This window comes from Hakea prostrata, chromosome 2, assembly GCF_041222555.1.
Source record: "Hakea prostrata isolate BN-2017 chromosome 2, UWA_Hpros_2, whole genome shotgun sequence".
Taxonomy (NCBI): domain Eukaryota; kingdom Viridiplantae; phylum Streptophyta; class Magnoliopsida; order Proteales; family Proteaceae; genus Hakea; species Hakea prostrata.
This window is the reverse complement of record NC_142601.1, coordinates 11,827,290-11,841,927: the sequence shown is the minus strand read 5'-3', so window position 1 is coordinate 11,841,927 and position 14,638 is coordinate 11,827,290. Positions and strand designations below refer to the sequence as shown.

Below are 14,638 nucleotides of genomic sequence, written 5' to 3'. Positions count from 1 at the left end.
CTACACTCTTGGCAGCAGACGAATCAGGAACCACGCTGGCCTAACAATCCACCCAAATCCACAAGAAAATCCAAAAACAGTGGGGGGCATTGTGAGACGGAGGTGCGCGGTGGAGGCTCAAAACCGTTTTGGGCCTTATAGTCGTTACTCGCTCTCAACCCACTCGCATTTCTTTCTATCTTTCTATCCAAATTCTCAATCTTCTTCTACTGCTATAAGCTACAAATTATCTGGTAAGATCGATCGATCGAGTGAGAGAGAAGGGAAGTCGATCAAAGAGAAACATTTGGAAACAAGAACGGTAAGTGGAGTTTGGGTAGCCAAAAGGAATGTCGAGCAGTAGTAGCGGCAAAAAGGCGGCAGAACTGCAGAAGGACGTGCCATGGAGGGCAGCTCCAACAGGGAAACCAGTCCCCAAGATACATCACTCTCCTGTTCTTCGTCTCCAGCAAAACGCCGATTCTCGCTATGGTCTTGCTGTTATGAAGGTTTGCATCTTAACCCTTCTTCTATGAGTCCTTTCCCTCTGCTACTATTACTCTATCGAATTATTTTTCTCAAAAACATTTGTTCCCCTTTTTCAGATTCTCGATTAATCAATTGTACGCCGTTGATGAGTCTTTACTTTTTTCTTTTTTGTGTCTGTAACTTTGGATGGAGCAGCATCCAGACCCTATCGGTGCAGGGTTCGCAACGGAAGCTACGCTTGAAGCTGCTGGAGCAGATTGCGTTGTGCCGGGTCAGATTACACCCATTCGCTTACTGGGTTTACAGGTCCGTCTTACTCTCTTTATCTCCCTTGCTGTGTTAATGATCCCCACCCCTCTCCCGGGCCCAATCAATGCATTCTCTTTGCTGGTTGACAAACTAATTTCAAATACTGCATCCTTGTTAGCGTCGATTCCAGTTCCAGGACTTAATTCATTGATGTATTTACTCGTCGGCTGTATGCAGCTTGTAAATGTTATTGTCTTCATGGATTTTTGTTGCTGAGGATATTATATTAGTAGGGTATTGACTTTGCTTCTTGATTTTGAGTAACCCAAAGTTTGTAGACCAATCTGTGGAATCATTCCATCTTGATCTTCTATGCGTCAGATGCTTATCAACTTGCCAAAACATGGATATTCGAATTGGAACAACAGACTTGCTTTCTACTGATGATTCAGAGGGAATAGTAATTTTGTCTCCTTTGGTAAAACCAATGTGGTCTTGAATTTATGTTTATAAATGTTTTAGGTTCACCTTTGGTGTTCAGATATCAATTTTGTATGTCAATACAATATTTTCTTGCTGGTTATTAAAAACTGATTATCAGGTTATCTTGCACTAGTACGCCCAGAGACAATCATACTTTTCTTCCTCATTTCTTTTTAACGACCCCCCCACCTTTCTTCGTCCTCTATTTCCTTGATTTGTTAGTTTATCTTTTGGCTTTTTTACATGGGTAATCTTGAAAATGCTTTTTCTTCATGCAGGTGTGGCCTGTTAATATCAACATGAAATTTATGGAACCAGTTGACCGGGAACTTAAGAATATCGGGAAGGTACCATTCTGTGTTCTCTTAGTTTATTTTCAACTATATATATAAGTAAAAGTTCCATGAGATTCACTGAACCTGAGATCTGATATTGTGCATGCTTTCCATGTATGAGTTTCATTAGATTAGATTCTTAGTTGGAAATTTGAAGCGCAAGAAGAAATAAAAATATTTCAATCTCAGAATAAGTTCAAAATTTTGGGACTTTATGCTGTTGATTGTGGGTTAGCTTTTCCCTGGAAGCTAAAAAGTGAATCATTTAGCTTGCATTCATTTTTTCTATGGCTGATAACCTTTACTGGATAAATGACTGTGCAATCTTTTCTATGAATGTTGTGCCTAACAATTTGCATGTGAACTACCTGCAAGTTATTTTCTATTGGGCAAATGGTATAGCTTTCATTACTTGGTAACTGAATAACTTATAACATATGGATAATCTGACAAAATAGGATATGCTAGCGTGATAGCATCATGCTAGTCAAATTTAATAAATCTTTCAAGATTCCATTCTAGGATGAAGAAGAATTATAGGTGAATGCTACTACAGAAGTTGTATTTGTTCTGTTACATAAGAAATTACATGATATTATATGGATCTGCTGGATGTATTCCTTCTTACATGAGTACAGAAATAATTGACTTCATATAGCAGTTAACTATTTTCTGGGCCAACCCCACCATAACCCACTCCACATGGCCAATTTCCCCCCCCCCCCAAACAAAAACAAAAAAAAAAAAAAAATTTTTTTCTGCAATGGTTAAAAGAATTTATTTATTGATAGGTCAGGTTTCATGTCTTGTACTGACCACATAACCTTATGTTGTCTTTGCTTTGTTTTTCCCTACACATGACAACTAAAGTAAGCTGAGATTTTGTAGGAAGGGCAAAGCATGCCTCTCAAAAATTGTGTGAGGTGTAAATTACCTCATGGATATCGAAATATGAAGAAAAAAGCCCAAGCTGTTCACTGGCATTGTACATGTGAACAGTGTCACAGCCTCATATTGGCTCGTGTCAGTGGTTTTTAATAAGATCTTGTGGGCCCATCAAATGGAGAAGGATCTCATCCTAATGCTGCAATGGTTTCATTTCTGTGTTTCAGTTTTGGGAACTATATATTTTTTCATTGCAATAGTCTTAGGTAGTTTTTTGTTTTTTGGCCAGAAACAGAATGTACAATATATAAGAGTTCCCCGCCATCAAACTAGGGGTACCAAAGCTGTTCAATACATGAAAGGAGGTGGGGACAACCACCAAACAAGATTCAAAGTAAACTTCCTAGCTCTCCTTGTCAAATAATCAGCATGGGTATTGACTGACCTATTTACGGGACAAAACTGAAAAACCTGAAAATGAGATTTCAAACTTATTACATCTCCCAAAATCCCCTCACTAACCCAATCCACTGATTGGGCCAACCCATTAAGGGCCATAATAGCAACCAAACAATCTGAGAAGATATTAATAGATAAAGCTATTAAAACTGAGTCTCTAATAGCTTCACATTCTAAAGCTAAAGAGGAAAAACCAAAACTGGCTACTGACTTCGCCATAACAAAACAGCCACCTGGGACCCAAACCAAGCTTCCACAACCTCCTTTTTTGAGGATGTGTCCCAAGCCCCGTCACAAAATATCCTATAGCACACATCCAACAAAATAGGAGAAGGAACTTGGCTTGGTCACACCTGTGTATGAGAGTCCTGAGAATGAAAAAAAGAAACACTATTAAGTATCATCCAAAAGCTTTGATAAACAAATCATAGAAGAATGGAGAGAGGGATTTACACCCCTAAACAAATAGTTGTTTCTGTCATTCTAGAGAACCCAAATTAGTGTACTCCAAATGGACTGAACCCAACCAAGTTGGTTGGAAGTACCAAATCTGGTATTTATAAACTGTACCCATTCTTGAAGAGGCTCTCTGTGAAAATCACTAGTATCTAACCGAACACCCGAAGCTTTCCAATCGGCCGATGCATGCTCAGAATGAAAAAACATATGAGATAAAGATTCTACATGAGACAAACAAAGAAAACATATAGGAAAAAGAGAACTATCTCAATGAAAAAGGTTCTTATGAGAAGGTATGGCATCATGGGCTACTCTCCTAGCAAAATTCTGTATCTTTGGAATGGCAATTTTTTTTCATAGTTTTTCCCCAAAAAGAGGAATCCTCATGTCTAGGGTTAGAAGTTCCCTGAAAGGTAGAGGAAAGTTGAAGGTAATAAGCTGATTTTACACTAAATTTACTGTTTTTTTATGCCTTCCAAACCTATTCATATTTTGTTTCACATGAAAGAATTGGGAGAGTAAGGATGGCATTCCTCTCACTAGTGGGAAACAAATTTCTCAAAACACTTAGATTCCAAGTTCTCGATGGCCAGTGAATCAGTTCATGAACGGACTAGGGACCAATTGAAGAGTTGAGATGGAGTAAGCAAGGACACCTTGGAACCCAGCAGTCTAAATAATATGGGTGTCGAAACCATTACCCACTCTCCTATGAAGCCCTAGCTTGAGAACCTCCCTGCTAGCCAGGAGGCTTCTCCAGCCCCAAGAGGGATCCCTGTGCTGAGGGGCTTGTAAAAAGGAAGTGTTTGGAAAGTATTTAGCCTTCATGGTATGAGCCCACAGAGACTCCAGTTGGGTGAGAAGTCTCTACTCCTGTCGACCTAGAAGGGCTTTGTTGAACAGGTGTAAATCCCTAAAACCCAGGCCACCAAGATTTTTGGGGAAACACAAGGTTTCCCATTTAATCCAATTAATCCCAGAATTGCCACTATTTTTCCACCTGAATGTTCGAATTTGTTTGATAAGCCTAGTGGCTAGTGCTCATCTCCTTAGGCAATAAAAAGATTGACATGGCACAAGTTTCCTGTCTAACTTGTCAGAAATATATGAAAACATCTGGGTCTTTGATCAACCAAAAGATGATGGTAATCCTAAATATATTCCATGAGATATAACTTCTGGGTTTTGGAGGAGCTGGGCAATTTAGGTATGGGCCACTACAGGAACCCCTTTACTAGAAAGGACATCAGATTTGGAGTGATTTATATGTTGACCTGAAGCTACCATGTAACTTTGTAGGATTTGTCCTATGATGACCGCATTTTCAGCTTGGGCGGGGGAGGAGAGCATGCAGTCATTTGCAAAGAAGAGATGGTTTATTTCCGGGCTGAATATTGCAATTTTAATTCCTGGTAGTCCTGGAATACCCACCACAGAGGATAACCTCCTAGAAAGCACCTCATGAAACATAATAAAGAGATAAGGACTCAATGGACAACCTTGTCTAATACCCCATGATGGAGATATTTGCCCATGGAGTTGACCATTTATCTTAACCTGGTATTCCACTGTGGATGTACATTGCATGATCCATTGCACCCAACGATGGTCAAAACCCAACAGACTTGGGGTGTGCCTAATAAAATTCCACTCCATTTTGTCATAAGCTTTGCAAAGATCAGTTTTAAGTACCATGAAACCTGTTTTTGATCTGGATCTTTTCATATAATGCAATCATCATGTGCTAAATATATGTTATCCGAAATAGATCTTCCTGATACAGAGGCACTTTGGGTTTCACTAACAATAGAATGTAGACGAGGTTTCAAACGGTTAGCCAAACACTTGGCGATGATTCTATATGGTCTTGTGCAAAGACTGATGGGTCTAAGATGACCAACTTCTTGGGGGTGTTTCCTTTAGGAATAAAGGTAATGATGGATTTATTGAGGCTGTAGATCCTCTCCCCCCCCCCCGGCGGCACCCATTTGTCTTCCTGACTTAATATTTCATTGAAATCCCCATCTACTAGCCAAGGGCCTGATACCGTATTATTAGGTTGCTTTAATTCCTCCCATTCCTAGGTCTCCTTTCTACTTGTGGTGTACCATAGACTAGAAACGAAAAGCAACATTAAAAGACGTATGGAAAGTTAGAGAAATCACACCATCCCTCATGATAGAGATACCTCCAGATCGACCAATTGAACTTTCATGAATGCTATCTGAAAAGCCCAGTGAAGAAGCCAACTTATTCATTGCTCTGTCGATTGTTTGGTCTCCATTAACGTTACCATATTCGGTCTGGATGACTTGCAAATCCAATGCAAGTAATTTCTAGTCAAGGGTGGACCACTCCCCTGACTATTCCAACATAAAAGCCTCATGGTTCCTTGAGTGGCTGATCAAGGGCAGCCGCACACCCTATGCGTATCATCCAAAGGGAGAAGGTGGGGAACCATAATCAGCTAGAAAAGGAGTAACCCCTAAAATTAGACACAGAGAATAAAGAATTTAAAATCTGAAAGCATTGAATTGGTGGAACCATAACCAACAAAAGGTTAAGAGAAAATAGACAAAATTGAACTAAAACGAGTGGGTATTTGAAGAGCAGCAAAATCTGGTGAAAATTTTCTGTTCAGCCATTTCCATCCTGCAGAAAAGCTCAGATTCACAGCCAATAGAAGCAAAAGAAATCAAAATTTAAAGATCAGACATTCAATAAGTACCAACTATTAAAAAAACAAAAAGAGTTTTTTACGTGTGGGTCCTCTTAGTGGATCACAAACTAATGTTGGATCCCCCTAGTGCAATATTTTACATGTGGGTCCTAACTAAACTAACACCGTTAGTCGCCGTTAAGTATATTCAAATTTCAAACGTTGAGGGACCAAAATGCCTCTCAGGTTATTTAATATATTGTATTATTATAATTTTTTTTGGATATATTTATTTTTTTAACCATATAATTAATGCTTAATGACCAATTATCTTTTTTTAAAACCATATATTAACACAATGTATTAAATAATTTGAGGGGGCACTTTGGTCCTTTCACGTTTGAAATTTGAATATATTTTACGGCAGTTAAAGGTGTTAGTCTTCTTAGGACCCACATGTAATATATTGCATTAAGAGGACCCAACATCAGTTTATGGTCCACTAAAGGGACCCACATGTAAAAAACTCAAACAAAAACAACGACATCATAAGAATATGTGCACCCTAGCTGGGGGTGGTGACTGCTTGAGTAAAAGAAACGAAGAAAACCTGGGGTAACAGGGGAAGGTTAGGTGAAGATTTTAACTATGCAGAATATCAACACTCAACATTAATCTAAACAACAGACATGTCCAAACCACAAAAAGCGAAAAACATAGAAAGATCTACCGTTAATCAGCTTTGTAGACTGGGTTTTTACTGTGTGCGTCATCCTCCCGGTTGCGTTTCTCGCATGCATAGAACAAATAAGATAATAAAAATTGCATAAAGGAACTCAAGGAAGCACATCAGATATGTAGTGAACTCAATGAAGGTGAATAGAGCAGATAAAAGAAGGAAAATGCACCTCCCCCCCCCCCCCCCCCAAAAAAAAAAAAAAAAACTGCTGGTAAACATTTTGTCACCGAAACCAGAAATAAGAGTAGCAATATTGAAGAACAGCATAGCAGCAATTCCTAGTTGGAATCATGTGGACCATGCTGAATAAATTACTCACCGTGATTTAAACCCTGAAGACAAGAATCTGGGGTGGGATATCCTCTCACAGGAGGGCAAAAACCTCACAGCAGAAGCTGGAGGGAATAGGTAGAAGCCAAGTAACGGTCAAAATGATCATCAATGTGATGAATGGAGGTAAGAACTCCTAGATTTCAGAATGCTGGAACCCTTAATCACCGGGGAGTTTGTTTGTTAATTTTTTTCTTCTAGGAATTCATATTTTAGTGTTTGGTAGCTAGACTTCTAGGAAGTTTGGATTTCTGTTTTAGATATTTTAGCTTTTATTTAGTAGTTTCATACCCCTAACCCTTCTTATGCCTTCCCTCATTCCTCTCTTTACATTTGAACTACCTGTGCTGTGTTATTGAAGTTGCTATAACCTCTGTGAGGCTGCTGTTGCTTTAATCCATCATCTGAACTGCTGTTGCTTCTGCTGAAGTTTTCTGATGCAAAAATTGAAGCTAGCTTAATTCATAAACCTTTCTCCAGAAGTTGCTGGGTTATGAAGCATAGATCCACCCCATCAGCCACTCCACCTGATCCCAATCCTGGCCAATTCCATTGGATTGCTGCACCGATATTACTTCTGTTTCTGGACCCTACTTCCTGACCATTCAATCAACATTCCCCCACTCAAACCTTGGGAACTACACCATATTTCCAGCCACACTTCTCCTCCACTAGACCTCCATCCAATCCAAGTTTGAATCCCAACAAGTGAAGGTTAGGCCTGGAGAATCCTATTTAGTAATTTGGGAATTTCTGCCTATCTTCTGTTTGAGCCATCAAAAGTTATTGAGATTGCAGCTACTATTTTTCCATCATACAAGCATTATTTGATCAGAACTTGAATAAACTTACTAGTTTGGTATCTATTTGGTAAGTTGCTAATTCTAATTTGCTTCTATGTTGGTCTTGTGGCCAGTATCCCTACTAAAATTATGGGAGCTTGAAAAGCATACTTTGGGATTGTTCTCCTTGGGTTTAGAGTCTTTCATTGAGGAGACCATGAGAGCAAGTGGCTTTGAGATAATATGAGATGTTTTAAACAAGGCGCATGCATAAATCGACTAGTACAATTGACAGAATAAGCAACATCTAGACAAGTCAATGTAATGTATTGGAGTGCAACAACACTGGATTGATAATTTGTTTATGGAAGAGCTGAAGTTTTGTTCTGTTGTTGGCTTTATAGTTGTAGATGTGTATATAATTATAAGAGTACTTTGAAAAACTATCGCTAAAGACTGTTACATAAGTCTTGTAAGATTCTAAAAGCATAAGCATAGTCCAACTTATGGAACCCAGTCTTAGGGTTAAGGTTCCTTGATGATTTCCCTAAAATTAAGGGTTTGCCCGGAATAAATTTCTTTGAACCAGAAAAGTGATTATTGGACCTAGGTGGGAAGGAAAATATTGTTAAATAAAGATGGGGATCTAAATGTGGAGGTTATGGGTAAGGTATGGGTTTAACAAAAATAGATGGGATGGAATGGGGGAATAAGTTTGAGGCTTAACAAAGAAATATAGGATGTTTTAAATCTTCCTAGGAAACCTACAGTTGGGTGTGGGGAGGGGTTTGGAGAGGATCTTGGGATGTTTTGGATTGTGGGATTTGGGCAATACAAAGTGAAGATATTACTGGGGAATTTTTAGGGTTTTAACAAACCCAAATTGGTGGATGATGATGTAATAGATATGGGTTGGATCTTTGGGAAGGTATCTCTTCTGTTTCTTTGTTGGATCTTCTCCTTTCTTTTTTTTCCTTTTTTTTTTCTTCTCTTTTTTCCTTTTTTGTTTTCAGACATGCTGCAAGTCAGAAAAGAGGGGAGGGGAGGGTGCGATGAAGAAGGAGAGTGAAAGAAGGGGCCGCAGGGTAGGGGAGGGTTGGGAGAGGGACCGGGAAGGATTGGAGGGTGCTGGGGAAGGGAATTAGGTGCTGTCAGGGGTGTGGCAGCAAGTGGGGTGGGTTTTAGGGTTGCACAGGCAGGGGAGGGGATGGGGAAGGGGAAGGGGTGCGATGGAATGGGAGGTGAGGAAAAGGGGTGGGGGTCTGTTGTACTTGAGGACCGCTGTAAGCTCTTGAAGAAGTTAATGGAGACCAGAAGAAGATGGTTGCTGATCTTTGAAGAAGAAAGCTTACTTTAGATCCGCAATGGTCCTCAACTCAAATATTCTTGTTCAAATTATTGGACCTAAGAAACTTACAAAGAAAGAATAGGCTTATTTATAGCCTACTAAAAGATTTTAAACCTAAATGGGTTTCCTTTATAGATTAGGATTCCCTTACAATTAATCTTAACCGTCCAAATAGTTAATTAAAGATCTAATAGAATCTCCTTGAAAATAGATTCCCCTAAAGCTAAAATGCTAAAGGAACTCTTCTTGTAAATAAAGACCGATAAGAGTCTATCTTTAAAGAAGAATCCCAAGGACTCAAGAACTTATCTTTAACTTAAACTGGACTCCTAACCAATCAAGATTCTTCAGAAAAATAAAAGGAAAATGCCAAAAATTAAAATCAGCAACTAGGTAGGGCTAGGATGGACCAAACTACCCCTCTAGGAGGGTTCAGCCAACCCTAGGTGTGCCACTTTGGAGTGGCATTGGGGCCCACTCCAGGGTTTTGGCCAGGGACCGAGTTTTGGTTCACATCAACAACTACAGAGAATTTCTGGCTATAGGACTGTCCCATGGGAAGTGGGAATGCTGTAATTGTTGACGTTGACCTTTGAGTCTTAAAAAAAATAAAATCTCCCCACCCTACCAATCTTTTGAGCTTCAATGGTAGAATGCTTTGAAAGGTAGGTGAACTAGGGATTCTTGGATTAGAACTGTTTCTCTCTCAATTTCTCCTCTTCTCTTCTTCTTTGCAAGTCCAAGACTGCCATTTTTGTTCCTTTGTTTTTCCTTGAGTTCCTGTTATTTTGGCTGAGAAATCGAGCCTTTAAACATTCAAATCTGAACTCATTTCTGCTTCCTGTCAAATCAAGCACGACTTGACCAATTTGTGCACCATTCTAAAAAGATATTGTTTCTCACTCATTTAATGTTGGACCCATTGTTATCAAGATGGCAAGGCACCTGCCTAGGCGACATGTTGATAACTATGATTGGATTGGCTTTATTCTGGTGGCATTGAAAGGGAGGCTTGAAGGCTGAACTCTACTCCTTTCATTTTTTGAACTTCAAATCAAGAATTGAGAAAGACTTTTTGAAATACAAGTTGCAAGTTGCAAGTTGCTGTATGTGGAAAATGAGTATACTGGTCACACCATCCCTCTTTTTTTTTTTTTTTTGTCGGGGGTGGAGGGGGTGGGTTGGGTGCAAACACTATTGCATTGAAATTCACAATGACTACTTCCATTGAACTCAGATTGGGCCAAATTTTCAGGCATATGAAGAACAGACTTGATGCTCTCCTACTCACCAATGTTGATCTTCAACCTAGAAAGTGACTAAGATCTTGAAAACATGCCTCAAGTTGTATGTGCAAAAACTGGGTCCTGAGGCAGGGAACACAAGCGATGCTCACTGTTTGAACCATATCTCCCGTACTGACTATCCAATTAAAGGGAATCCAGATCTCATTGATAGTTGACTTGAGTGTCTTCAGATTCCATGTTGATCACTTTGAGATCCTCTTAGTGTATGATGAAGTTTGATCAGATCATTTAGTGTTCTATGCAAATATACAAGTTTGCACTCCTTATGAATGTCAAGCTCAACCATGCAAACCAATCTCTTCTCAACCTGTCGAAAATGGATCTACTCTATGAGAATACCAGCCCATGTTCTGTCAGATCCACATGCCACATCATCCGTATGCCCATCAGGCTTTTTTCTATTCTCAGCCATGTCTATGTAGTGCTATAACTGCCATGGCACTGCATAGTTTCAAAAGTTGGTTTCACTACGATTGACAACCTTAGCTCAACAGGCTGGTTATACCTGGATCCTCATCTTTTTCTTTTACCCTTTTTTTTTTGAAGTTTGATGATGATTGAAGCCTTAAAGGACCCCTTGGCTGCTGTGTTATTTCAAGGATCTAATCTCTCCCAATAGATTTGTTGGATTTCTGTGTATACTACTTGTGGTGCATTCCTGCTGTCAGTAGGAATTATCAGAACCATGAATCAAACGCCTGGTTGTCTATTATTTTTCATTGACTTATTTTCTTTCTACAATGTGTAAGTGGTTCCATCTTCAACCTAATCTGATAGATTGATGGAAGGTTCTGCTGTTTTGTATATTTTAGGATCTGGTGCTGCTAATTCTGTCATATTGCAGTCTATACTTAACCGTCCATTATATTTTTACCAGGTTACAGGAGATATTTCTTGCAGATCTGAATTTCTTTATTTTCTTAGATCCCATTTATCTATTTCACATTTTGTCCATATCTCTGAATGTGGCTGTTAGTATTCTATCAACTTTTTAGGGTTTGTTCTTCTATATGATCAGTGCATCAATCAGCCTTTTATGGTAATCTGAAGTTCTGACATGGGGATGTGAATTTTTTTTCATCTCTACTTATTTTAGGATCTGCAATGTTTTTAAGCCTTGATGTTGGTTATTTGCTTTGCATCTCCAATGTTGTAGGTGTTCTTACTATCAGTTTACCATTATATATATGTCAAACCAACTTATCTTCATCCTTTTTGTCACCCTCAGTACCCTATTACCTTTTCGGGTTGGAGAGAGCTGGTGCTCTCTGATATTGGTTCTTCACCCTGCAGTTTTAATTTCTTCTTAATTCTATTGACTGTTTCTTGGACCATGACCAAGTGTTTTATGTCTCATCTGGGTCTGCATTTCTTCAGTCTGTCGTATTGTTTTTGGATGTTTTTATGGTGCTGAAGAATGATTACATGAAGATGCTATGTTTTTTAAGTCCCCTGCATTATTTTTCCTTGTGTAGAGCTAACTCATAAGAGGGCATTGAAGATTATTTCCTGTCTTTTTCCTCATCTCCTTGTAAAAGATTTTTTTTTGTGGATTTCTTATTGGAGATTTTATTTTCCTGCCTGGATAATGTGGAGATTTTCTTGTTGAATATTTTTCCCTGGGTGGTTCTGGTTGAAGATTTCAGGTTTGGGCACATGATAATGATGATTTATTCATCTTCAACTGTTGCTATTTTCTTGGCTATATTGCTGTTATTGTTATTGCAATTTCCTGGCATGCAGCTGATTTTTTCTGCTGCTTAGATTGTTATCTGGATTCTTCTTCACAAAGATTTCTCCCTGTTTCACCAGTTAAAAAAACAAAATAAAATAAAAAAAAAATTTCTTGCTTTTGCTGATTATCTGTTGTTCTTCTTTCACAAAGATCTCTCTAGCTTTAGGGGTTCTGTTAAGATTGTTGTTTAAGTTGTGGAATACCATTCTCTAGCTTTAGGGGGTTCTGTTAAGATTGTTGTTTTGGTTATTAAAGTTACCAGGTTAGTTTGTCATCCTTTATTTGTTGCAAGATTCAAAATCTTGGTTTCGAGGCCAATTTCAGCCAGCCCGAAAATTAGATAGACAGGCTTCAACCAAATCTCAGTCAAAACCTAGTATTTGTCCAGGTCAACAGAAAACCTTGCTTCAGGGCCTATAAAGTGTTATTTCCCTGATATTTTTGGGCTGGATAGTTTTAACCTCTTAAATCCAATCAATGTATTAGTTTCCTGCAAAGAACACCCACAATGGTACTCGTGGGTCTGACCAAAATATTCCAGTGCACAAGGTTCTTGGAAATGATGATAGAAAACCAGGTTTGGCTTTAAGATTCAATTCACAAATAAGCAAAAGTCTACTTGAATCCAGTAAGATAGTTAAAAAGTCAAAATTTCTAAAAGGATGAACCTTCACCCCCCCCCCCCCCCCAAAAACAAAAAAAAAAAAAAGAAAGAAAGAAAGAAAGAAAAAGGGAAAATGAGAAGAAAAATTTTATATTATATATTTTTATATATTGCATTCTTTTTTTTCGACTTGATGATAAAGTATGCAGTTTTCTCTCTCTTTTTTTTGTCTTGACATAAAGTATGCAGTTATTCAGAGAGAGTGTCCATTTGCTTCGTGTAATATGTACGTTGTGCTAGACAGCACCCATTAATGACTTCTGCACGGACTCTGGCTATGACCAGAGAAACATATTTACTTTCTGAACCCTTAGAAATCCCAAATTGACGACTTCCTTCGAGCATAACTAGGATGGTTACTCTTATTCAGCATGTTGGACACTTTGCTTTCTCGCTGATATCTGGCCAACTAGGTGGTAGATGAGATTGCCACAGGAGGGATTATGACCAAGAATTTTTCAAATGTTTTACCAATCATCTCTATTATCTGTCATTTTATGCTTTGATGCATATACCCCTGTATAAATGGTCCGTGTCATCTGACCTTTCTGGGTGGATATGGCTTTACTATTTGCAGTTCATGGATTCAGCTTTCAACCTTATGAATGCATCATTTCAAGATCGTTAGGGTGTTGGTTATTGGAGGAGCAGCACATTTTCTGTGATTCAACTTCATCAGGTAGTTGTCAGTGACTGCAAATATATACAGCAGAGTCTTTAAGGTCTCTTTTTTGTCTAGTGATCTTGACCATGGCCCTTGATGATCATGCCGGATTTCCAGGGGCTTGTTTATTTGATACCATTACCTGGAGATATAGATTTTTTGCTGTTCCTTGAATATTGTGAATCAGCTGAGACTTAGAATCTATTTTGCAAGTCTTTCAAGTTTTCTTTTAACTGCAGCTTCCATAAAGTGCATTCAAAATGAAGAAAAGATAAATCAAGCCTCTTGAGGAATTTCTTCCTCAGAGAGCACAGGTCTGTGTTTAAAGGCGTGGTGGTTAAATCCACTTGCCTCGCCTGCCTTTTAGCCACAGAAATTATCATATGAAGAAAGAAGGAATTTTGAGTAAATTCCTAGGTCACCCCTAGTGCTTTTGACAGCCCCTGTATGATATTTCTGGCCTCTGGTTACTATTTATTCCTAGGTTACCCCCAGCTCAATGCAACAAACGGAAAAAAAAAAAACCCACAACTCCTCAATCGACGTTAGAGGTAGCCGAATCTTCACATTCGCCACATTAAATTTCGATTATCTTTTTAGGAAAAAAATGGATGATCCAGTGATGGTAATGTTTGGCATTTGTAACAAGAACCCCTACTGGAGATTATTTGGAGCAACAATGAGGGATGGTTCAGTAGTCCATGCATCCAAGATTGTCTCTGGTTTTTCAGATAGGTGAGTTGTGGGGATAAAATACAAGTCAGTTGAGCATGATGTTTAGTAGCACTGCATCTCACCAACTGCAACAAACTACTGTTTTAGGTTTCTTTTTTTTTTTTTTTTACCCCCCTTTGACAGCCAAAAATTTTCCTAGAGTAATGGAAAAACATTTATGTAAGAAGAGAAAAAAGGGGAAAGTCATATATCATGTAATCTAGTAGTACATTTAACTTTGATTTTCTTGGATTCTTGGGGTGGTTGGCATGTACTAGTTGGATTTTTAGAACCTGTGTTGCTAGAAACCTTGAAACCTCAAAACATATACAAAGGGTTCTCAATGTAAGTCATAATA

The 14,638-nt window shown here is 38.6% G+C and overlaps 1 protein-coding gene across 1 annotated transcript; it reads left to right on the top strand.

The window, feature by feature from the left end:
- Positions 1 to 25: 25 nt before the first annotated feature.
- On the top strand, positions 26 to 14,066 carry LOC149023748 (uncharacterized). Its single transcript, XM_089144246.1, has 4 exons — positions 26 to 488; positions 664 to 774; positions 1,479 to 1,547; positions 13,480 to 14,066. The coding sequence occupies exons 1-4, from the start codon at positions 330 to 332 to the stop codon at positions 13,528 to 13,530; spliced, it is 390 nt and encodes a 129-aa protein (XP_089000372.1). The 5' UTR covers positions 26 to 329; the 3' UTR covers positions 13,531 to 14,066.
- Positions 14,067 to 14,638: the final 572 nt, after the last annotated feature.